Source organism: Perca fluviatilis, chromosome 10, assembly GCF_010015445.1.
Source record: "Perca fluviatilis chromosome 10, GENO_Pfluv_1.0, whole genome shotgun sequence".
Taxonomy (NCBI): Eukaryota; Metazoa; Chordata; class Actinopteri; order Perciformes; family Percidae; genus Perca; species Perca fluviatilis.
The window spans coordinates 23,430,418-23,453,705 of NC_053121.1; the positions used below are offsets into that span (position 1 = coordinate 23,430,418).

General features: G+C 41.1%; 2 protein-coding genes across 2 annotated transcripts; one reads left to right on the forward strand and one right to left on the reverse strand.

Moving 5' to 3' along the window:
- The first annotated feature begins 468 nt into the window (after positions 1–468).
- si:zfos-80g12.1 (sestrin-3) lies at positions 469–12,861 on the forward strand. Its single transcript, XM_039812630.1, has 9 exons — positions 469–703; positions 7,150–7,347; positions 7,926–8,108; positions 8,299–8,544; positions 9,201–9,315; positions 9,507–9,631; positions 10,399–10,565; positions 10,662–10,806; positions 10,893–12,861. Exons 1-9 carry the CDS (start codon positions 638–640, stop codon positions 10,980–10,982), a joined length of 1,335 nt encoding a protein of 444 aa, XP_039668564.1. The 5' UTR covers positions 469–637; the 3' UTR covers positions 10,983–12,861.
- A 273-nt stretch (positions 12,862–13,134) lies between these two features.
- foxo4 (forkhead box O4) lies at positions 13,135–22,639 on the reverse strand. The gene is made up of 3 exons (XM_039812629.1): positions 20,631–22,639; positions 17,683–19,228; positions 13,135–16,694 (listed from the first exon to the last, which is right to left on the reverse strand). Exons 1-2 carry the CDS (start codon positions 21,063–21,065, stop codon positions 17,711–17,713), a joined length of 1,953 nt encoding a protein of 650 aa, XP_039668563.1. The 5' UTR covers positions 21,066–22,639; the 3' UTR covers positions 13,135–16,694; positions 17,683–17,710.
- Between the last annotated feature and the right edge of the window lie 649 nt (positions 22,640–23,288).

Below are 23,288 nucleotides of genomic sequence, written 5' to 3' on the forward strand. Positions count from 1 at the left end.
ATACCATCAGCTTTATACACCTACACCTGGGCATGTCCCCACCAAACAGGATTACACAGATTTATTAAGTCTTTGTTGCAGATTTGAGGGGCTTCTGGGTTTGAATAATGACATGTAGCTAGATAAGTAAAAATAAAGATAACTGCTTTATGAGACAGGGCCCAGGGCATCCAGATTCCAGAAAGTTGTCTGATGCTACATTTTGAACAGTATATTGTAGATAGCTGAAACAGCGCAGCTAGCATAAGACAGGGCGTACACAAAAACAAAATGCTGCCTCCTAACAAATGTCCCGTCCTATTAATTGGTATGAAGTTGGTAGTCCGAGTACCCTGTGCCTTGCCTGTTTTTGCCTCTCTGCGCTGTTGTTTGCAGATGTTCATTAGCATTTGGATATCACCCTCTGTGAGCAAGCTCCGCCTCCTGTGTTTTGATTGGGCACACTGTTACTGGAGTTGTCAGCTCGGCTCCGGGAAGGTTTACTCTCCTCTCTCAGACAGTCCAGTCTTCAGCTACAGACCGACCGGCTGGCTGCGTATAGCGGCAGGATTTTCTTGCCTTTGTTAGCTAAGTTAGCTTGGAAAGCACCAAGAAAAGACAGAGCCGCATCCATGCAGTAGCACCCTGTTTTTGGAAAATGATCATCTGTACGAATAAAATGGAGTACCCCCTAAGAACCCAGTGCCAGCGAGTCCACAAACAGGTAGGTTAAAGCTGACAATAGACAAAGCTGTTGAAACCAGCTAGCTAGTTAGTTTTAAGACAATTAAAGCCAGCCGCTAACTTGGTAGCCCGAGTAACTTTCATTCATTTGCCGAAGGGTTTATTTTATATCAAAGAAAAAAAAACTCGTCTCTTAACACCTTTCATTCAGATTTGCTGGCTTGTTTAGCTTTAAATTACCTGTTTTACTAGCCAACAGCGACAATATAAAGATTACCGTTTACATTTTTTTAAATCTAAACTTTTTAACTTTGTGTCAACCAGTAACATTTAGCTGTAACGTTAACGTTATGTCGGCTGTAAGTTAGCTAGCGAGTGAAAATAGCACTACCAAACTTCTGATCTAGCTAGCTAACGTTAACTCAGCTACCGGTTTATCGAGCAATCATGCTAGAGTTAAATCATAAGCTGAAAAAGGCAATAAAATGAGTTTAAACTGCCACCTTTTATCACCATCAAGAAACATGTAGCTAGCTAGTAGTTTCCATCTCCAGCCGTTGGACTGTCACGTTAAAGGTCGCAACATTTGGTTAACGGTTTAAAAGCTAACGTTACCGTTAGTAAATGTACATTTAATACAAACTAAATTAGCCGTTTGCGGTCACATCGGTTTGTGTGATTTTTTTTTTTAAGCCTTCCAAACAATGTCACGAAGACTCTTTCTTTGTTGGTTCACCAGCGATGATTTAAGTACTTTCTTTTTATGTGTGGTTATATTTAACTTTCACACCGGTTTAGTGAAATACTAGCTAACGTTTAAATGCACTAACGTTTGGGAGCGTTGCAGTATAAGGAGAAATCTGTAGGTGACGATGACATCATCTGAGGATTTGGGAGAAAAGTGTCTGTCAGTTATAGGTGGCTGTGAAGTAATGCAGTGCCATGTATTACCCATAAATAAAATATAAGGAAGGCTCGAAAGGACACAGCAGTGTAAATGCTTTTAATCAATGAGGACCAATAAGGATTGTTCAGTCCTTCTTGCTCCAGGTCACTCTAAATGTTGGCGACTTTTATTGTCCTGTTTTTTTGCTGGCTGAACTGGACTGCCAATCAAAGTTGTTTTTCTCCTGTGTCGCTGTTTTTCCATTTTGCAACAGAAGGGGGGCGCTGTCTTAAGTGCAGTCCAAAAAGACATGTTTGCTGCAGATTAGAGTCCAGAAATGGAGCAAAACAGGGAGGAATGTGAGCAGCAAGGGATTCAAAACCCTCTTCTCTGGGTTCAAGTCCAATTTGGGTTACTTTCACTACCCCATCTCACTGTTTTGCTCTTCACATTCATTGTCATTTTGCTGGCAATTTTCTGTACATGCCATTTGACTATGCAATTTCAGTATTTCTATTGAGACCTATGCTTTTGCAAAGCAAAATAACCCTGTGATTTCACAACAACTTAAAGCACTTGCACTTACAGTTACAATAAACAATTATTTGGCAGGCATTTAAGCACCACTACATTTGAGCACCTGCTTGATATGATAACCTACATGCCCCTGGTTTGTTTGTGAATGAGACTAGTAATGAATTACCCTGTTATCTTTAGTAGCTGCATTTCCCCCTTGCTCTACCTGCCTGCTGTGTTTTCTGACAGGTCCAATCACTCATTGACTGCATGCAGGTTTGGCTTTCTTTTTTTTCATCCTGCAGCACAGTGTTTTGTTTGTCTTGGTTGTGTTGTATGTGCTGTCCTACCCAGCAGCTCCTTTCCCTCCCCTCTTCTCCTCCCCTCTCCAAACATCTTTGGGCTGCAGCTGGTTTGTTTTGTGCTACTCTCGGAGTTCAGGTTGCAGAGCCAAATTCAGCCCGGCTGCTTGTGTTTGCGGTGATTTGGAGAGGGGGTTAATGCTGTCAGGACGCCGGCGCATGATAAGGATAGACCCCCTTCAGACTCAATCGGAATGCAGATTGAATGTCCTTCTCCTGTATCTGCAGCAGCCCCCCTCCTGCAGCCCACCAACACCACACACATACAGACGCTACATGCACACATGCACGTCTCATCTCAAGCTGACAGATTTACCCTTGCAAGACTGCTGGCATAATTGTTCCACTTCTTTTGTGTGTCATCTTAGCCCTTCATATTTCTCCCCGTACAGTGCTGCTGTGCTTCTTTTTTTTTTGTCAGCCTGCCATCAAAGCCTGTCTTTGTCTCCATTTACCTTTCCTCCCCTCAGTGACGTCACCCCTGTTTTTCATTTCATTCCTTACTCTTGCTGCTTTCAGATCAATAAACAAATGACCTCTCCTGTGTTGGGAAGGAAAGTGTTTCTTTTTTTCTTTTTTTTCTTTTATGTTAATGATCTGCACCTCTGGATTTTTTTTTTTTCTCACAACAGGCCGTCTGTGAGTTTTTCTAGTTCTATCTTTTGCAGCCAGGCCACAAGTTTGATCATCTTGTGATTTGAATGTAGTGCTCTAATATCAACATTGCTGTCTCAATTTTTGTCACCCCCTAGCTTGTTTCTTTTGTTAGAAAAAAAATGGCTTTGTTTCAAAATCAGTAGCAGCGTGGCGTACTGTAAGCAGAATTAATAGCTTTTTGTGCTCAAAGCCTCTATGTGCTTGTTCTCTATCAGGCTGTTAGCATCAACCAAGATATGCTTTGTAATACCCTACAGAGTCACCCAAATGATGTGTGTTTTTGCTTTATATATCCACCCACACGCGCTGGTTTACAGCTTTATCTTTTATTTTTCATGCGGGTGTTTGTTGCACGTGGTTGGACTATAAGGAGTCTATCGCCGTATCGAAATTTCAGTTGTGTACAGCAGTTGTGGCGTATTTTTAGGCACTAAAGATGAAAAAGTATGGATAGGTGTCTGGACAAGAGCTTTGACAAATGTGCCTAAACATTCTTTCTCTAGTGTGTCTTGATTAGAAAATGTTTCTTTTTAATGATGTGGGATGGATCACTTGTGGGGAATCACTGAAATATATGAATTTCTTTTTTCAGTCTGCTTTTGTTCAGTCTGGCAAACAGGGAAATATGTCTTTTTAAGATAGACTTTACCTTTTTGTTTTAGTAGTTTCAAAATCTGGGAATTTACACTAAACATCGTCATAAACTTACTGTATATTGTATTGTAGGTTTAGCTGAGTTTTAATTCTGCTTTCATGTTAAGGTGTCAGCAGCAGACTCAGTTAAAACTGTAGGATGTGTTATTTCCTGCTGTGCCACTGCTCACAACAACTGTAGTTCCTGTTTCGAGGTGACTTTTTCTGTGGCGTTTGTCCAGACATGTTTATGAAATTTCACAAAACAGCAATTTCCTCTCTGATTGCGTGATCTTAGTGAGGACAAATCCCGTCTCCTAGGTCTGTACAAGAGTAAGTGCCGTTACTTATTTTACTGTTCTTGTCACAGCTGCAGATTTGACAGTGGCTAGATGACTAAATGAATGAGAGAACCAGTCAGTTAAATGGCCACTGGCGTGTAGAGATTTGTGTCCTCCTGCTTGTCTTGGCATTTCTACTGGTTGTACATGTATTCTGGTGAGATTGCAGTGTGTTTATCTGGCTGTGCAGACCAGTGAAGCCCGTGTAGGCAGTGGAGTCACACACAGTGTCTTGTGTTGGTGCAGGGTTCTCAGTGTCATACCCAAGTCTGTCATTTCAGCTCTAACTGTCAGCTGAATTTATCCTCATCCAGAAATTGCGTTTTCCTTTTACATTCTGAACAACAAAGTAGAAGTCTAACGCCTATGTTGTGCCCAGATTCATTGCGTCACCTGGTTACTCATGATGTCACACTTTTGATAAGGTTTCGTCATAGCCTCGGTGGGATCTTGGTAGTCTGATTTATCATAAGCGGCCACCATATTTCCAGTCTGAAATGTTTTCCGTACAGTGTTTGTTTGGGACATCTTGAAAACGGAAGTACATTTTGTTTTGGATTCTTATTGTCTGCTGTGGCAGTTAAAGCATGTTAATACTAAAGTCGGCTAGCTGATTTTATTGGCACATAATGTCAGTCTGCCATCACATACGTAAGTGAATAAGTAATATTTTCTGAAAAACATTTTTATCACCGATCTTCTGTCAATGTTAAATTTTAAACTGTGAAATATTGATACCGTTTTCCAAAATACAATAACAGCCGGGCTGTAATAAATACACCACAGTGGCCATAATTTCTTACACCTCTGATTCAGGGAATCTGTGTTGTGGTGTTTTGTATTACAAACTGAATAGAGAGCAGCGTCTTGAAATGTTTCACATGGATCGTTCATCAGTTAAAGTTGCAGTCGTAGCTTACTCTATAGTGACAGACTGGAAAGAACAAGCTAAGTGGTCTCCCTACATGAGTCCTTGACATAGCCAACTCAAAGCATGTTTTCTGCATGGCGTTGACCTCTGAAATGCCCTTTCCTTTCAGTAACCAAGCCAGTTAGTGCTTGATGGAGCAGTAATATAGATTCTGCAGTTCCCCATACTAATCGGAAGCTCTTGTGTTTGCAGAGAGACACTTGTGTGAATGTGCTCTTGTCAAGAGGTCTTTGATTGGCAGGCACCTGTGTTCTCTACGGACCCTCCGGCCTATTTCCCATGTCCGTTGACGGACGAGGGTTGGTCTGTGTCTGAGCAGGTTTCGTTTAGTGCCAGCTGCCCTCGTTCGCTCCGTTTTATTTTTATTTTTTTTATATCTTCCTGTTTCTGTTTTGATCTTTTTATCTATAGATTTATATAAACCATGAGAAACAAAAAATAAACATCATAATGAGATGGTTTAGTATGTTCTCAGTGTATATAGGTCAAGAGGTAGAGCCTCCTGCAGGATCACAAGAAGACCCTCGTCTGCTACAGGGAGAAGTGAAATAGCACATGGAGCTGCCAGCCAGATTAACATGGTGTTGAATGCCAAAGAGCTGTAACATGAAGTAACGGGGCCCGCTAGTAGACCTTTGCTCCGGCTATCCGTGACATAAATTGAGGTGTCTATGAAAGAAATAATCCTAGACAGCAGTTTGTACTGTTAAAAGAAGAAGTCCTTGCCAACATTCGTACAGTTCAAACTGCGGTGAAGCATTTGGCTTTGATCAGCACTGTGCGCTCGGGTTTCACATGCTGGGGAACGGACTCCTCGCCCGAGGCCAAGCTCCCGAACATCTTTTCCTAGAGGCCATTGTATGATGGCGAGAGAGGTAATAAATGGCTCTGCCTATGAGGGCAGGCAAGCTTCCCTCTCCATATGGGTCTGTTTCTCTTGGCCTCAGGCTCTTCAGCCCAGTCGCACCTATGTTTGTGTGTTTGGTCTCATCCACTTCTTTGCTGCTGCGGAGCTTCCCTTTTCAAGGCCTCTTAAGCACAACTTTCACATTAATTTCTTCATCCGTGGTTTCTCCCAGCATGTAAATCTCCCTGTTTAAAGGCCAACTTTGGGTGGTATTTTTTCCTGGTTTCAGCATTGTATTAGGCGGTTTATTGTTTTTGTTCACTGCATCCGCTTTTAATTCACAGAAGTGGATAACTGTAAGTTCACTGTGCCTCATCTACATTTAATAATGTGATGGAACTGTACGAGGCATCAGACCCTGCTGCAGCCAACATGCATGTGCCTGTCGAGCCCCCCAGCTGAGCACCCTGTTTGCTTGTTTTATTTGCAGAAAGAATAATGTGAGGAATGTATTCACTTGACACTAGCGCCAGTATCGCAGCATCAGGGCTGCGGTTCTTCCGAGACTGCCTCCCTTCAGCTGATTTAAGTTGTGGAACATGACTCCAATCCAAACCACAGTCTGAGCCTGTCATCACATGGTGTGGACGCTGAATTCCGACCTTATCTTGAGCCACCCTGCTTTGGCTACAAAATGAGTTAAAATAATTTACCCAGGGGACAGTAAGTCCTGCCTTACTGTTTTTTTTATATCCTCTTATTCAAGGAGCATCCATGTAGTATTTTAAAGGACACTTTTCAAACGGATACATGTCTATAATCATTATACAAGAACTACAAAATCAATGAAGACATGTATCACTGTCACTATGGGCAATGTCGATGGCTGCAACTAGTCTGTTATGTCAGAAAAATCCCACACCCTTTTGTGGTGATGTTGTTAAACTGATTATGTCCAAACAGTCCATAACTCAAAGATATTAAATGTACAGTGATAAAATAAAGAGAAAAGCAACAAATTCTCATATTCTAGCAGCTGGAACCAGCATATTTTGAGGATTTTTGCTTGAAGAATGACATGAATGATACAATTTAAGATAATTCAAATGTATGTCAGTACATTTTCTGTCGCTGGACAAATCAAATTATTGACTTTTCAGCTCAGCATTTCAGCTCCAGTGACTTCTGCCTCAGCCTCCTACAGATGAACACAATAATAAAACAACTACTTTCGCAAAAAAACTTTTTTCTCAGCTTTTTTGAACCAAACTTTCAACCTCTCAGTATCTTTTTTTTTTTTTTTTTTTCTGTAGGTCATGGTGAACGGAGAGAAGGAGCGAGTGTCGCTGCTGTTCATGAAGGCTCTGGTCAGCAGGGGGAGCGTGGATGCCGTGTCCCAGCAGATGGCCTCTCACCCTCAGTACTTGGAGAGCTTCCTGCGCACACAGCACTACATCCTGCACATGGACGGCCCCCTGCCGCTGCCGTACCGCCATTACATCGCCATCATGGTCAGTGACCAAGCTGTTCTCGTTTATACTCTACATACCTAAACCCCTAAACAATGAAATCAAACAGAGCCATAATATTATACAGTTCAAAAATAGATTCAAGAAAACAGCTCTTGACCATTATAGAAGGGTGACCTGATTAATTGGAATGTACACACAGTATATAGTTGTCTTGTTGTTGTATTATTTTAAGTTATTGTATGTTTGACAATTTTTCTTATGCCTTAATAGGCATTCTGCTTCTGCCTGCTCCTTCTCGCACTCATCCTTTTTTTTTTTTTTTTTGTACTGTGATGGAATCTGATTTGTATATGGTTGTTTGTGTATCTTTGTGTTTTATTCCATTTTTGTTTGTCTTTTAAAGTATGTTGATTGTTAGAGTTAAAAAAAAAAAAAAAACTAAACTAAGGATCTCACCCTCCTACTTTACATGTAGCTAAACAAACACAATTATTTGGTAAGCTGTTCTTTATCAGAGATCATACTAGTATTAAAAATTAAAGCATAACAAGCTCTAATGTTTGAGTGGGTCATTCTCCTGAATCTGTGTGCTAAACTCCTCTTCCCATGGCTTTCAGGCTGCGGCACGACATCACTGCAACTATCTGGTGTACCTGCACTCAGCCCAGTTTCTGAGGGTGGGCGGGGACCCTCTGTGGTTGCAGGGTTTGGAGGCAGCGCCCCCCCGCCTTCGTCTCCTTGACCACATCAACAAAGTTCTGGCCCACCAACCCTGGCTCACTGCCTGCTCACACATCCAGGTACAGTAAAGCAAAACTCAAACAAAATAAAATGTACATAAACGGTAACAAGACAGTATTAAATGATAACCCATTACCCCTTACAGAAATAAAGAATTATTTATAGCTTTAGGGCACTCACTGCAGATCAACAGGTATAAAGAAATTAAAATGCAGTCTGACCCTGAGCTTTTGTCTCTGTTCCCTCCAGACGCTGCTGAAGTCGGGCGAGCAGTGCTGGTCGCTGGCTGAACTGGTGCAGGCTGTCGTGATCCTGGCCCACTGCCACTCCCTCTGCAGCTTTGTGTTTGGATGTGACACAGACTCAGACTTTGTCCCTCTGTCCAAATCTCCTAACGGTACCCCGCCAACCTTTTGCCCCTTTGATGCTGCAAATGGCAACACCAACGTGCCTCAGTTGCTCGCCACTCCGTCCGAACACATAACACGAAGACGGGTAACCAATCAGACTTGTATTTTCTTAAAGTCGCAGAGAATTGTACAGTATGTTTTACAAAAAAATATTCCTCATGTCTTTTAAACATTTGTAATGCTAAGAAACCTTCAAAGTGCTTTTGCTGTGTTTTTAAATGAATTATTAATGACTATAATCTTTTATTGGAAAGTTAGAAAATCTATACATTAGGCCTGCAACTAACGATTCATTTCATTATTGGTTAATTTTTGTTCTTTACAATAAATCTATTATTCTTTTAGTCTATAAAAAGAAAATCTTTAAATTGTCCAACCAAGTCTTAAAAACCCAAAGATTTTAGCATTTTTTGATAATTTTCACTTGAGAAGTTATGTAGAGACAGTATACATATCTTACGATTTCTTAAGAATAAAATCAACCATAATTCATAATGTGAAACAGATGGTTCATTTAGTCCATGCATCGGTTTCTACACATTCAACGCTAACTTGCATATCATCACTTAGACTTAAAAGAGCTCTTTGTGTAAATATGAGATGAAAGTGGAAGATGTATTTTCAGATAATGCATGCATGATCAGATTTTTTCCGGTAGCCATAGGTTGTGTCTGTTCCTTGGAAGATACTGAAAGGTTAATTGAACTTCAACAGTAGATTTTCTGGTGTTTGTGTCGACAGTCTCTGGACTCCAGTTGTGACATGGTGTGTCTAAAGGAGAGGATCCAGAAGTCCCAGGAGGAGCGTGAGAAGAGAGAAGAGCGTCTGCTGCAGACACAAACACTCCAGCAAACAGGTAACCTACATCTGCAGATGAACACAGAAACACACAATCAAGATAACACTGCTCAGATGTTCCCACTCACTTCTGATTTGTTATCTTGAGTGTTACATTTAGGTTGCATGGTGTGAAACTTGAGCAATCGCCACTCATCAGGCACACTTATCGACGCACTCTGTCTGTCTCCCCTCCGTCTCTTTTTTTAGATATGGAAGAAGAGGAGGAGATGATATTCTTCACAGACCCAACGCGTTTTATCACAGACCCTGACTTATGCTATCAGGAGTTTGCTCGTAGGGAGGAGGACCACTTTCAAGTATTTAGAGTTCAGGTGAGGACTTAACATTTGTCAATGTGTCAGTAGGCACTGGGCAGGTGGTGTTGTCAGTTAACTATGTACGGGTGTTATGGCCACAGGAAATACTTGTTTGTTAAAGCTGTGTAACAGGACACCTCAAACATCCAGTGGTTTAACACAGTTTTAAATCAATGCTATTGATGTCTGTAACCAAACTAGTGCTATACAATATGGTACGCTATGATTTAAATTTAATAACCATTTTATCTAAAAACACAAACACTTCTCAGGTTTGGTATTTGAATGGCCCACCTCTGAACTGTATCCCAGTCAGAAGCAGGTTGAGTGGACTTCCAGGTTGTCAGTGACCAAGCAGCTGTATCAATACTGGTTTGGACATTTTAACACATTAGTTTGTCTCACAAACCCAAATGAGTTCCTCAAAAGAAAATGTATTTGTAGTTTTGGGCCATTATATTGATGTCATACTGTACAGTACTTCCCAAGAGCTTGAAAGATAAACTGGAGGGGTCACAAAATGATTTGGAGGATTCAAAAGCAGAAAATAAACATTTCTGCTACACAAAATGATGTAATTATCCTTTTTTTAGTAAACATTTGACCTCTTCCAGTCTCTAAAAAAACATTCAAATGAAACGAATGTCTTCGTTTGAACTGGTCACAAACCGTAGGACATACTGTATGGCAAGGGTTAGGAACCACTGCTGGACTTGTATTTGATAATCCAGAATTAATATAAAAAATTGCTGACTTTAAAATGTGGTGTATTTGCTCTGCAGGACTATTCATGGGAGGACCACGGCTTCTCCTTAGTCAACCGGTTGTATTCAGACATCGGGCACCTCTTGGACGACCGATTCAGAAGTGTGACTACCCTTCCCTCGATGCACAGCCCCGACCTGAAGAGGGCGATCTGGAATTACATCCATTGTGTGTTAGGAATACGGTAAAGGCTGACACAAAAACATCATTTTTGACTCCTAAAAAAGCCCTACTTTCATTTGTGTTTAGTAGCTAAATAAAGGTTTCTTTGTGGTTACAGGTATGATGACTATGATTACGGAGAAGTGAATCAGTTGCTGGCGCAGGATTTAAAGCTGTACATCAAGGCTGTGGCCTGTTTCCCAGATGCCACTAAAACTCCAGTGTGTCCGCTGAGTTTGGCTCCACTTAAAACTTCAGAACGGGTAAGAAGGCCTTCACTGGTAACTTTCTGTCAGTCAACGCTCTTTTAATGCTCTGTGTGAATCACTTTTCATTTTCTTTCCCTCAGATACACGTTAATTTACTAATCATGGAGGCCCGGCTTCAGGCTGAGCTGCTATACGCTCTGAGAGCCATCACTCAGTACATGATCGCCTAAGTGCTCGGAGAGGCACAAAGCTAAAGCTCTCCGCCGGTACAGAGAGACCCAGAGATGCGAGGATAAAAACAAAAAAATCTCAACTGCAGACGGTGAAGTGGAATGAGAGCGGCATTTTTAAGGACACAGAGCGCCATCGCTTCGTAGCTGTGCCTCATGAATGTGCTTTTCTTTTTCTCAGATTTAATGTATTTAAACCATAGTGTTCCGCACACCCCCTTCTCCTGCAAAATTCTCCTGTTGTGATGTCCTCTCACCAAACATCTCGACTCTGAAAAGCTATGTGCAATTATTATTATTAGAGTTGTTTTAATTTTGACATATTGTTTTGTGTTCCAGCTCAGTCTGAGAAACTGTTTGGTTGTAGCAGTGTGTTACAGTGGCCAATACTCTCCCTAGTTTGATCAGTCTCCTTTTTCTATTAACTATGCTTTCCCCCAAAAAGTATCTTTTTGTACAAGTTGAATGTTAATGGGAGACCAGGGCCTCTGTTATTTTTTTGGACAATCCTTGTCAGTGTTGGAGAAGGACATTAAGTGGACTGTGACATTTCGTATTAATGCTGGTCAAGAACAAACACAACAGTGACACTGCTCAAAGTTATCGCATCACTATAGTTTCTTTTAATAAGCACTTTTTTAAACTTTATATATTTATAATACAAGGTAGCTCATTAGTAGACACACAGTGTGTGGATCTGACGCCTTCTCCACTGTACGACGTGTAACAAAGATTTTCGTCAAACTTTCAGACTTTGGTTTTGTTTTCAACCGCAGATTTCTGAGTGAAATAGCTTGATCCAAGATATTTCGGTTAATTATTGCTCCTCTTGTTACGTTCAGTTCAGTTCAGTGCTGACACATCGTTTTAAAAACACACAATTTACACTTGATTAGAAAATTTGTAACTAAACTTAGGAAGTCAGTGAGCTGTTTCCTACACTGAAAGATTAAGCTGAGCCATTCGCTAAATGTTTGTAGTGGGTTTTCGTTTTTGGAAAGTGATCAAATCAGAGACTGAATTTCAGACCAAGTCATTAAAAAACAGCAACGTGATGAATTGGATAGATGAAAATTGGCCAATAGATCTGCACTGGTCATGAGTAGAGTTTGAGTTCAGATTTTGGCTCAAAGCTTTGTGTTTAAGCTTTTTTGTGAGCTGTTATCAAAGCTGATTATCAAGTCAAAATCCACGGTACAATTTGCAAAACAGAACAATGTGCAAACTAGTTGTTAAAACACTTGTATCTTTTTTTCTGTCTTTTATTTTTATAGTTTTTTTGTAAACTATAGAGTACTTTTTTGTTTTTGTTTCTGGGTGTGACTGTAGGACCTGCTTATCGTGCTGCAGCCTGGGTAGACGTAGAGGTGTGATGGACTGTTTAGAGTTAGTAACTGCAGGATGTAGAAAAGAAACAAGTGCATATCGAGCATATAAAGCAAAAGTGCTGTTAACACAGGTGCCTTTAGGCTAAAACTGGAGTGCTGCTGAAGTGGAGGGATGTGACTACTGGAGGCTGAATGTGGGCTTTGGTTGCAGCTGGGGAAACACCCCCAACTGACAAGTTTAAAACTTGTGGCTTTTCCTACATGAATGGGAATGTTTTTTTCTTGGTGTTGGTCAGCAGCATTTCTGATAAAAATGACGGCCGTGTTTCCTATCAGACACCTTCTAAGAGCCCCAGCAACTCAGCAAAGAGCCTTTGACACGGATGGATGTTAAAAAAGTTCAACTTGAGCAGATAAAAAAAGGACAATTATCAAAAAAAAAATAAATAAATAAATAAAAATGTGAAAAAAGAGAACAAGTGAAAAGGCAAAAAAAATGTTTTTTGAAAATGTGAAGAAATGTTTTCTATAAAGACGCTCTATGACAATAACTACTGTCTACTGTTTACTTTCTTCTACAGGAAACCTTAAACAACCATACCAGTGTGTGCATGCGTTTGTCCATTTAAATCACATAAACCTTATATTACGAACATATTTTTCTTAAGCAATCCCTCAGTTTTTTACTTTGCACCTTCCAGGCAGCTGTTTTCAATCATTTGGCTACATAAAATTCCACCTGTGGATTTGATTGAATAATATAATCCATCGCAGTGCAACATGGTCAGCACACGAACATTAAATACTTCAAAAGTGCAGTTGACTTTTATGTTCATTTGACAAAAAGTCCATTTATTAGCATTTTCTAAAGCTTTCAACCACATCAGTCATTCTGTCTGCTGATAGCCTGAGATACAGTTAAAAGCAAATGGAATAAGATTGTACATGTACCTTTTTATATTATTTCATTATTGTATCTTATTAGCCAGCAGTATATTGTGCAATAAATTTTTATCTGCTATCTACTATGCAGTTACAGTAGTTGTATAACTGGACAACAGCGCCCCCCAGCGGCAGAACTGAACACAGTCTGACTCTAAAGAAACCTTAAAAATCAGCAACTTTGCACCAAAGACTCAGAATAAGTGGGTTAAACAGTTTATTGAATTTATTTCTGCTGTTCAGAACTGTTTGTCATCTCTGGCTGACTTTACAATGTGTAAAGAAAGAGACTGTGGGGGGAGAGAAACTATCAACAATCAAAAATCATAAACATAATTGGCTTATGCACAACTTATTCCCCATCAACCCCAACCTCCCCTTATGAAAGAAGAACCCTTGCCAAATACTAAAATACTGTATCAAATGGGGCAATTTTAAATTTCAAAACAAACATACTAACGGCTACTTAAAGAAAACTGAAGAACAAAATATGTAGATAATTATTACATAGAGGAGGAGATACAAGGGAAGTAATAACACCACACCTGCCTTTTTTTTTTCTTTCTTTTTTTAAAAGGAGGCAACAGTAAACTACAGACATCAAACCAACCACCACTCCTTTTACATGCTGCAGTCTGCATGTCCTTTCAACTGTTAATAACATTTCCAACACCTGGACATTAGTTCAGAAAAGCTTGGGGAGTTGCATATACAACTTTCTAAAATAATTACATGTAATTTAAAATAAGAAAATCATGCAGTTTGAACAACCTGGTCTTCTGTTTTCAGATCTATTTAATGACCAGTTTGGGGGGGGAGGGAGGGTTATCGTGTATATATATATATATAAAAACAAAGAGGGGGAAGGACTGTTGATCATGTGCTAACTTCTACTATACCACCAAATCAAGATCCTTGTGCTGTATACAGAAAATTCAAAAGGCCCTGATATGCACCCACTGCATCATGGCGTACTGCAGGATACGTCACAAATGACATCTAGCACCATTCAAAAAGTTTAAAAAAAAAAACATTGTGGAACTAAAAAAAAGAGTGCTTTATCAAATCAGAGACATAACATATTCACAAAGCTACAGTGAAATGATGAATGATGATGAGAGTTTAAACTGCAGGGATACAATTTGTGGTTATGAACAATTAAATACAAACACAGAACAAAAAATGTAAGGGGGAAGATGACAAGATAAAGTCCACCTTGCTACAGAGTAAAGTCATGCTATAGTGTTTTAAATATTGGCAGTCAAAATAAAAAAAATACCCCGAAGGGATAGGCTAGTACTGATATACGTACATGGCTGGAGAGCTAGAATATATTTCTCTAAAAAAGGGAAGTCAAATTTGAGGTCAACTCTTTTTAAGACAGAAACTCCTCCAGGAAAACAAAACAAAGACGTGGTGTATTTTCCAGTCTGTTGTAACAGGGAAAATGTGTAAAATAAATATTTATCCGATTACGTCTGTGAAGCATTGTTTTCCTGTTGTTTTTCTTCTGAGCGACCCTGAGAGGTAACGGTTGTATTAGTCTCGTTTTGAGATGAGAATTCAGCGGCATGTTGAAAAGTGGGACGATAAAGGTTTTTCTATTCGTCGTACCACATTTCAGCGCAGATTTTTTTTCTTTTTCTTTTTAACTTGGATTCACAATTGATGTAAAAAATAGTGAGGCAGATCATTGGGAAGTTTAGTTAAAATGGTCAAGTGTTGATGCACTTTGCCTCGCTCTACTCTTAAAGTCAGATTTCATGTTACAGGCATCTTTTGCAAAGCTTATGTACACCGAGATACTGTGTCAGGCCAAAGCGCTCCCTAAATGCAATGCAAATATTAGTGTTCCTTTGGTTATGTAAAAAAATCTACATGCATCTCATTCTTTACAAAAATAAAAGTATAGAAAATTACCATTAAAAATGATCTGAAAATACTTCCTCCAATGTAAAAAAAGAAACATCACTTGCCATTAGTAATATATTCGTATGTATTAATATCTCATTTACTAACGCCATCTAAATTGTATATTAAAACTATAATCAAATATTTTCTTTTTTTGCACTTCTCACACAGAGAATTCAACTGAATTGAACTGATTAATTAAAGTGTAAGAGAATATTCTGACACGAAGTACCCACGTCCCTCCCAAAAAAATATAAGGAAAATGTTAAGTAAAAAAAAAGAAAAAAAAAAAACTCTTCAAGAAGTGATTTTTTAAATTTCCTTCAAGATTTCATTTAGTTCTCCTGATAATCTGCATAGTGTGTCATCATGTACATGTGCAACATGTACTTTACATGTTTTTTTGTACAGGATTTAAATGATTTTAATGAAATGGTATAACCAATGCGTCTCCTAGTTTGGGGTCCCTGTGTCGCAGGAAACCTAAGTGCTTTGAAAATGCACAGGCTCGATGAAAACAAAAAGGAAGAAGATATATTCAGGTAGACCTTTTGACAGTGGAGGCATACTGATGTCTAAAACAATATAATACTTGGCCAACCTATCACTTGTTGGCAAATAAATTTACCCTTGAATGCCCTGTGTATAAATTCACAAATCACATTTCTTCATTTTGTTAGTTCAACTGCACGTCAGGGATTTAAAAAAAACCTCTAACTGACATCTACCATAACACACTGGATTGAAGTCAAAAATGCCAAACTGCAAATACAGACGACCCTCCTTATCATTGAATCACCAAATTTGTATCTGAGAAAAAAGAAGAAGCATTATCCTTTTTTTCTCTAAAGTGAGAAATTTAAATCGGACATAATCGTAGTCCACGTTTGGGCGAGATGTGTAGCCAATGTTGAATCAAACATTTTATACCTCCAGTCGTCCAGTCTCTTATCTTCCACAATCCGACTCCTGTGAGAAAAAAAGTTTTCACGGTGCAGCAAGGTAACTGCACCTTAAACAGCATTTAGTCCGGCAGTTCATGCTGGTGTCAATGGAAAACTGGCCATTTCTCCAAAAACGCACAGTTGAGTCATTAAGTCTTCAATACCAAAGCCATCGAGTACCGTATCCACCCTAAAGCTATTCTGGTGTAACATAACCGAAATATAAACTCCCAGCAGAGGGGAGTTAATGACTTGTCTTTCACTCTTAAAAACATCATGTCACACATCTTTTAAAAATCATCAGTTTGGATTAGAAGAAAAAAAACTGCTAGCAGCCAAATTGTTGAAGTGTTATATATATATATATATATATATATATATATATATATAAAGGAAAGATATTGTGCATAGTAGCCTGAATCTCCTCCCTGTCCTCCACATGTCTTGGCACATGACATGGGTGAGGTCTGGTCTTAAAGGTCCGAGAGAAGCATTGCTTTTGAAAATAGCATCTTGAGCCAGCAGGGAGGAGGAATGCACCGGTCGTTTTGTTGTTTTGTGAGGTTATCTTGATTGGAGATAAGTTCCTGCAAGACAAGATGATAAAACGGTCATTTGCGTTGATTTGCTCACAAATGCAGATTATGTAAGTGATGTATTCAAATCATCGACTCAGTCACTAGAAATTAAATCCATGCGTAGGGCTGTATATGGTTTGCAGAACTGAAACAATTAGTCTATCAATCAATTAGTCGTTCAGTAGACAACTAATCAGCAACAATTTTGCGCTTACCGATTTGACTATAATCGCTTACTTTTTTGGTCTATGTCAGAAAATGTAAAAATGCTCACAATTTCTCTTCAAATGTTTTGTTTTGTCCAAAACCCAAATATATTCAATTTACAAATACACAACGCTAGAAAACTGAGAATACAAGCAAACTCTGACATTTGAGAAGCTGAAAATAAATGAACAACAATTATTAAAATTGTTGAAAACTAATTTTCTGTTGATCAACTTATCCATTATTTGACTTTCAGCCCTAAATCACTTGATTGTTTATTCGAGCCAGAATGTCAAAAACATTGTATGGTTCCAGCTTCTTGCATGTGTTTTATTTTATTGTTAATTTAAAAGGTCCCATGGCATGAACATTTCACTTTATGAGGTGTTTTAACATTAATATGAGTTCCCCCAGCCTGCCTATGGTCCCCCAGTGGCTAGAAATGGTGATAGGTGTAAACCGAGCCCTGGGTATCCTGCTCTGCCTTTGAGAAAATGAAAGCTCAGATGGGCCGATCTGGAATCTTCTCCTTATGAGGTCATAAGGAGCAAGGTTACCTCTCCTTTCTCTGCTTTGCCCACCCGGAGAATTTGGCCCACCCATGAGAGAGAGAGAGACATCATGGCTTTCAAACAAGCAAAGTGGCAGTTGGTCAAGGCCACACCCCCACCCTCCACCTTGACCCCCCCCTTTTTATAGACTTGATATTTAAAAAATGTAAACACAGATTAATCAATAATTAAAATAACCCTTGCACCCTGATGGTTAGAAAGAAGAGCGATAAGTGTACCTGGCTAACTGTGCGGCCAACTGAGGAATTAGCTGGGCACCCAGCTGTGAGCGGAGCCCGGTGTGGTGGTGGCTGGGCCGGCGTAGCCTTGGCCTCCAGACATTATGGGGTCAAAGCTAAAGTCGATATCATCTCCGTCCATGAGGTCAGTGTTGATGATGTAGTCCACGTCACAATCCAGGTTTTCAGTGAACATGTCAATGTCCAAGTCTGTGGGCAGTCGGTCCTGACCGGTCTGGAAGCAGGACGGAGCTCCGAACTGACTCATCCCCTGCAGGCTCAAGCCGGGATTGGCTGAGCCGATGGGCCCTCCGTGATGAGAGCCCACCGCTGGCACCGTGGCATGCTGGGCTTTGAGGGCGGAGAGCTGCGACGGGTCCTGAGACATACCTGAGAGGATCATCCCCAACCCCATCTGAGAGTGATGCTGGTGTTGTTGTTGTTGTGGCTGCTGGTGCGGCTGCTGCTGGTGGTGAAGGTGATGCTGCTGCATCTGAGCCTGTAGCGCCATGGGGGCCACTGTGTTCGGCTCCAGCCCTTTACCCAACAGCAGCTGGTTGGGTTTGGACCTCCCGCCTACCACAGACGTGCCCAGGCCCATCAAGCCCACCCCTCCAGGACTGGGCATGATGGGATCCACCTGGGTCATCATGACATCACTGGGAGGAGGGGAGTCGGAGGTGAGCAGCGCCTCCAGGCTGGAAGGTACGTGGGTGCTGTAATGGCCGCCCCCACGAGAGCCGGAGCTGTTCATGGGGTTGAAGAGGGAGTTGCTAAAGGTTGACGGCTCTTTGCTGCTGGGTCCACACTGAGAGACAGAGGCCTGGGTCCCGGTGTGACTGGGGGCCTGTGGGAGGCTGGATGGTTGCAGCTGATGGAAGGAGGAAAAGCTGGAGCCACGAGGCAGCAGGGTGGAGGCGGAGGGCAGCGGAGTGGGAGGTGCTGGTGGAGCTGTACTGGGACTGGCCCCTCCCTGCTGCCCAGTCATCAATGTGAGGCCGTCGATCAGATCCAGCTCCTCCATGAGGGTCTCGGTGAGGGTGGGGGTCAAGCTGCTGGCAGTGTATCTTCCCAGCAGTCCGTCCTCAGGCAGGTTATCGTCATCCTCCTGTCCAGGAGCGATGGGGGACAGACGTCCGCTCAGGGTGCTGGCGTTAGAGCTTGTGCGTGGGCGAAAGGTGGTCCACATGTCAGCGTCATCCAGCGTGCCGCGGGACGAGGGGCTGTTGTTGTTAACCCCCCATTTGGAAAACTGCTGGGACGAATTAGGGCTGTCTGCACCAGTTGAACCTGTGCTGCCGTCACCCTGCAGCGCTCCTCCAGCGCCCCCCAGGCCGGCTGCTCCCGCCTGCTTCTTGGTCTGCTTGGCCCTCATGCGGCTCTTCAGCAGCTTGCTGCTGTTGTCCATGGAGGCGGCCCGGCGGCGAGGAGCTTTCCCGGTCTTCCCTCCTTCTGGGTTGAGCATCCACCAGGAGCTCTTCCCTGTCGATTCATTGTGTACCCTCAAGAACTTGTTGTGGAGTGATAAATTGTGGCGAATTGAATTCTGAAAACGGAGAGAAAAAAACAATTACATTATGACAAATGTAGACTTTAAAGACTAAGAGGTGGCTTCCTTTCATTAAACATTGTTTAATTTGCAGCTTAATCACTACTAGTGTAATATATACTTTGGCCCTGCCAACGTTCAAATGATCATTTGAAGGATGGTGGATAGGTTAGTTTAATGATTAGACTAAACTATCCACCATCCTTCAGTATATATTCATTTTCTTTACTTGTTTTATTATTTCAAAGATTAGGGTTGCCAAGGGAAGTTAAGCTCAGGAATTGTGGGAATTTCAATATAAAAATTGTACCATTTAATAGTTAATTTATTTGATTAAACGTATGGGCATTCAATTGAATTGTAATGCACTGCGTTCAGCAGCACACTCAATCACATGCACAGATAATTGGCCAGCATCCCATTAAATAGGAATTAACCCTCTGCATACAGTGCTTACTCCCATCACATGTGCAGCCCCACACTACTGCACTGTCTGAGCCAAAGGACTACATGCGTTCATGTAAGTTTTGATTATATTACTGGAGTATTTTTTTTTTTTAAATATCAGGTAAGCAACAGTTCATAACTTAACACCTTCTGCTATTTTTTTCTAGCTACCATGTGGGATGTAGTTTAACTGGGCATGATAATTGGGTAGTTTTAATTAATCTATTTCCATTCATTCTTTATTGTAAAACATTTTGTTTATAAATTAGTTGTTTACTTTGAACCCTAATTTTGCACACAAGGGTTTACAACGTTGGGAACCACTAGTCTGAACTTATACTACAAAAGTAAGTCAGATTTATCCCAGGTCAGTTCAGTTCAGATCTCATTTGTCCCTTGATGTCTCAGGCAGCAAAAAAGACATAAATACAGACACAAACAAACAAAAACAATTAGACAATTTAAGACATTAAAAGTGCTGTATATAAAAGAATATCTGTTGAAAATGAACATGAAGACCGCTTATCAGCATGAAGTCAAATATGAAACACATCAAAGAAAAAATGTAAGGAGGCAATTTTTCATACCTAAAAAAATGATATGATAGTGATATACTTTTATATTAGGATGTTATGATATATGTTGCTCTGGTTGTGTGTACTTTTTCATTATTGCCCAGTCCAAATAATAGGATGGTAATCTTACTTAACTTGTTTTTATTATTATATTGCTTTCACTTTTTGTTTTTAATACCTGTGTTATTTGTTTTTTTGTGAAGCACCTTGAGCTACATGTCACGTTATGAAAGGTGCTATATAAATAAGGTTTATTATTAAACTGCAAACCAGTGTTTTCTATTGTAAAGCTATAAATATGTGACTTTTGGTTTTAAAAGCATATAGTCCACCATGTAAAGTGATGCAGTGAAGATGTTCACCACCCATATACTCACCTTCCAGCCAGCTGAGCTGTTGCTGTCTCCTTTGTCTCTGAAGTAAGGCACTGTTTTCACCATCCACTCATAGATCTGTGCCAGGGTCAGCCTCTTCTCAGGCGAGTTCTCGATGGCCTGGCTGATCAGATCTGCGTAGCTCTGGTTACCCCACGCGTTGCGCCGAGATGATCCTTTGCGTGGCGTCGCACCGGCTCCGCCCACGCCGGCCACGACCCCTCCCTCGGCCGCCACCTTCTCGGGTTCTGACGTGATCTGCTGGGGCTCGGCCTTGTCCTCGTCGGCGGGCGGGGTCCCGGCGGCGGACTCGGAGCCATCCGCACCCTCCGGTTTGACAGCAGAGATGTCGGGTCTCGGCAGCGGCCACGTGCAGGAGCGGGGTCTGCTCTGCGGCTCGAAATCTGGGTCAATCGGGGGCACCGACAACTTCTCCATGGCGGTCCTCTGAACTTCCACTCAACCAAAAAGACGAGACCACTCAAAACATCTAGGCTACCTTGAAAAGTTAAAGTAAACTTTGAGTGGATGATGCGTTCAAAAAAACTTGACACAAAAGAAAATTGCTTCAGCCACTGCGGGGGTGTAAACAAAGGGGCCTGGAGAAGAGACGTAATAATCTGGACACACCAATAGCCTCAGTTAATCCTCCGATTGGAGATTAGGGAACCCAAATAATCTCCTTAATAGTAACTATCATAAACCTTTCGATTTATATAGAATGAAGAAAGGCTGAGATGAGAGTCCCTTTGTTTGAATTAAATAAAAACGAAAGTGGCAGAGTGGCAATGAGCACCAAAACATCTGGATCTATAGAGGTTTGGGCTCACCTGAAAATGAATAGGCCTAACAAAATCGTAAAGGTATATGGACACAGAATAATGCCATTCCTGTTAACAAACACTCAACGTAAGTATTTGTCATCGGGTAAATGTTATAAGTATACTTTAAATGTGTCTGGAAAGATTTTAGGAATAAATCAAAATTAAGGATTATTTCGTAACAAATTTGTCAAATTAGATACATATTTTCTAATTCAACCCCTTCTTTTACTGTAAAGCTTTGAAGACTACAAACAGGGATTAGCTGGCTACTGTTACAAAGGAGCTTCTCTGGACAGCCCCTGTCCGTCTCCACTTGTAAACAACGTGATGTCCGGGCTCTCCACGAGTATATAAAAAAACTCCACTAAAACTAAAACAAAAAAACAAACAGTCACAAACCAGTCCAGTTCAATCAAAGTTGTAAAAACGTATGGCGGTTGATTATCTCGGCAACGGTTTTGTTAGCCAGCTGCCAAAAAAGCGTAAAACCCAGTGGAGACTGGCCGCAGTCTCTTTGGCCTGCAACGTTATGTTAAAGCCGCTGTAAGTAAACAACCAGATAAATGTCGAGCGTTGGAAGATGAAAGGGAGAGCCGATTAAAGTAACTGTCAAATAGTTTTTAAGTTAATAAAAGTGGGAGATGGGAGAAATGTACGTAGAGAGGAGTAGTCCGTGCTTCAGGTCTGCATGATCCGCCACATTGCGGCCAGGCGCATGTCACCATCTGCCATGTTTCTCCACACTCCTGCCGCGGCACACGATGCTCGAAGAAGCGGTTGTAAAAACCTCTCGACCGAGGCCCGGAGCTCAGAAGATCTTCGCCCTGCGGTCTCGGTGAACTAGCTAACTACTAAGCGAATTCCCGGGTGTTGGGTGAAGTTGAGTCGCCTCGGAGGTCTGTCGGCTCCCACTCGCCGCACTTTGAAAACAGCACGATAGCCACCGTAATGTTAGCTGGTTAAGCTCCCGCTACTCCAGAGTTTACAATCCGTGAAAAAGTCCATGAAAAGCCTCCAATAACTTACTCCAAGTAGCCGTTTTTAATCAGCGATGAGTTTTGCAAAACTTCCTGTCGTTGAGGCTGTCCAAATATTCACTCCTTCAGTATCTTTTTGACTTGTTTTGTTTTGTTTTGTTTTGACTAGAGGCGAAGACTCCCTTCTGACGTCTGTTTACCACTGTCAGGCAACGCGGTCTGCGTCTGCGCAAAGTGGATTTCTGGGAAACTGAGTCTTTCATGTGACAGCACAAGCGAAAACAGCAGCTGAGGGACATGCACCTGTGATATACAGGTGCATTGTAACAGTTTATGTAAGGCTAAGTGTGCGAAGTCCCAGGTACACGCTAAGGTATTATTGGCAATTAAAAGACAGATACTAGTAATAGACTACAACAACTTAAACTACATATCTTATTATTAATTATAATAACAATAATGTTCATGGGTGTACATGTTTTATTCATCCACCTCCTCTACTGCATGTCTGGATTAAAATGTCAATGTCAACCATTGTTGGGCCCCTACAGACCCCCTAAAACACTTTGTTTACTGCCCTAGTATACCTGTCACCTCGCAGGTAAATTTCGGTTATGTTCACACTTCAAAACCTCCAGTTCCCAAGTCACACACGGACTGCGCTACTGCCACCCTAAATGATTGATCAAATTAGGATTTTAAGAAATTAATCAAATTATTTGCAACTATCTAAGATACAGACATGAAATGCAAGGATGCTGCAGATATGTGTCTTAACCACCAGGCCACCAGATGCTCAGTACTAAATTATTTTTATGTGACACATTGTTTTTCCACACTCTTATCCTGTGGTTTAATAT

What these genes read in the sequence shown, in the direction of transcription:
- si:zfos-80g12.1 (XM_039812630.1), top strand. Translation starts at nt 638, where the DNA reads ATGATCATCTGTACGAATAAAATGGAGTACCCCCTAAGAACCCAGTGC. An exon ending in AACACATAACACGAAGACGG is followed by an intron (nt 8,545 to 9,200) that starts GTAACCAATCAG and finishes TTGTGTCGACAG; the next exon opens with TCTCTGGACTCCAGTTGTGA. An exon ending in ACAAACACTCCAGCAAACAG is followed by an intron (nt 9,316 to 9,506) that starts GTAACCTACATC and finishes CTCTTTTTTTAG; the next exon opens with ATATGGAAGAAGAGGAGGAG.
- foxo4 (XM_039812629.1), bottom strand. Translation starts at nt 21,065, where the DNA reads ATGGAGAAGTTGTCGGTGCCCCCGATTGACCCAGATTTCGAGCCGCAG. An exon ending in ACAGCTCAGCTGGCTGGAAG is followed by an intron (nt 19,229 to 20,630) that starts GTGAGTATATGG and finishes CTCCGTTTTCAG; the next exon opens with AATTCAATTCGCCACAATTT.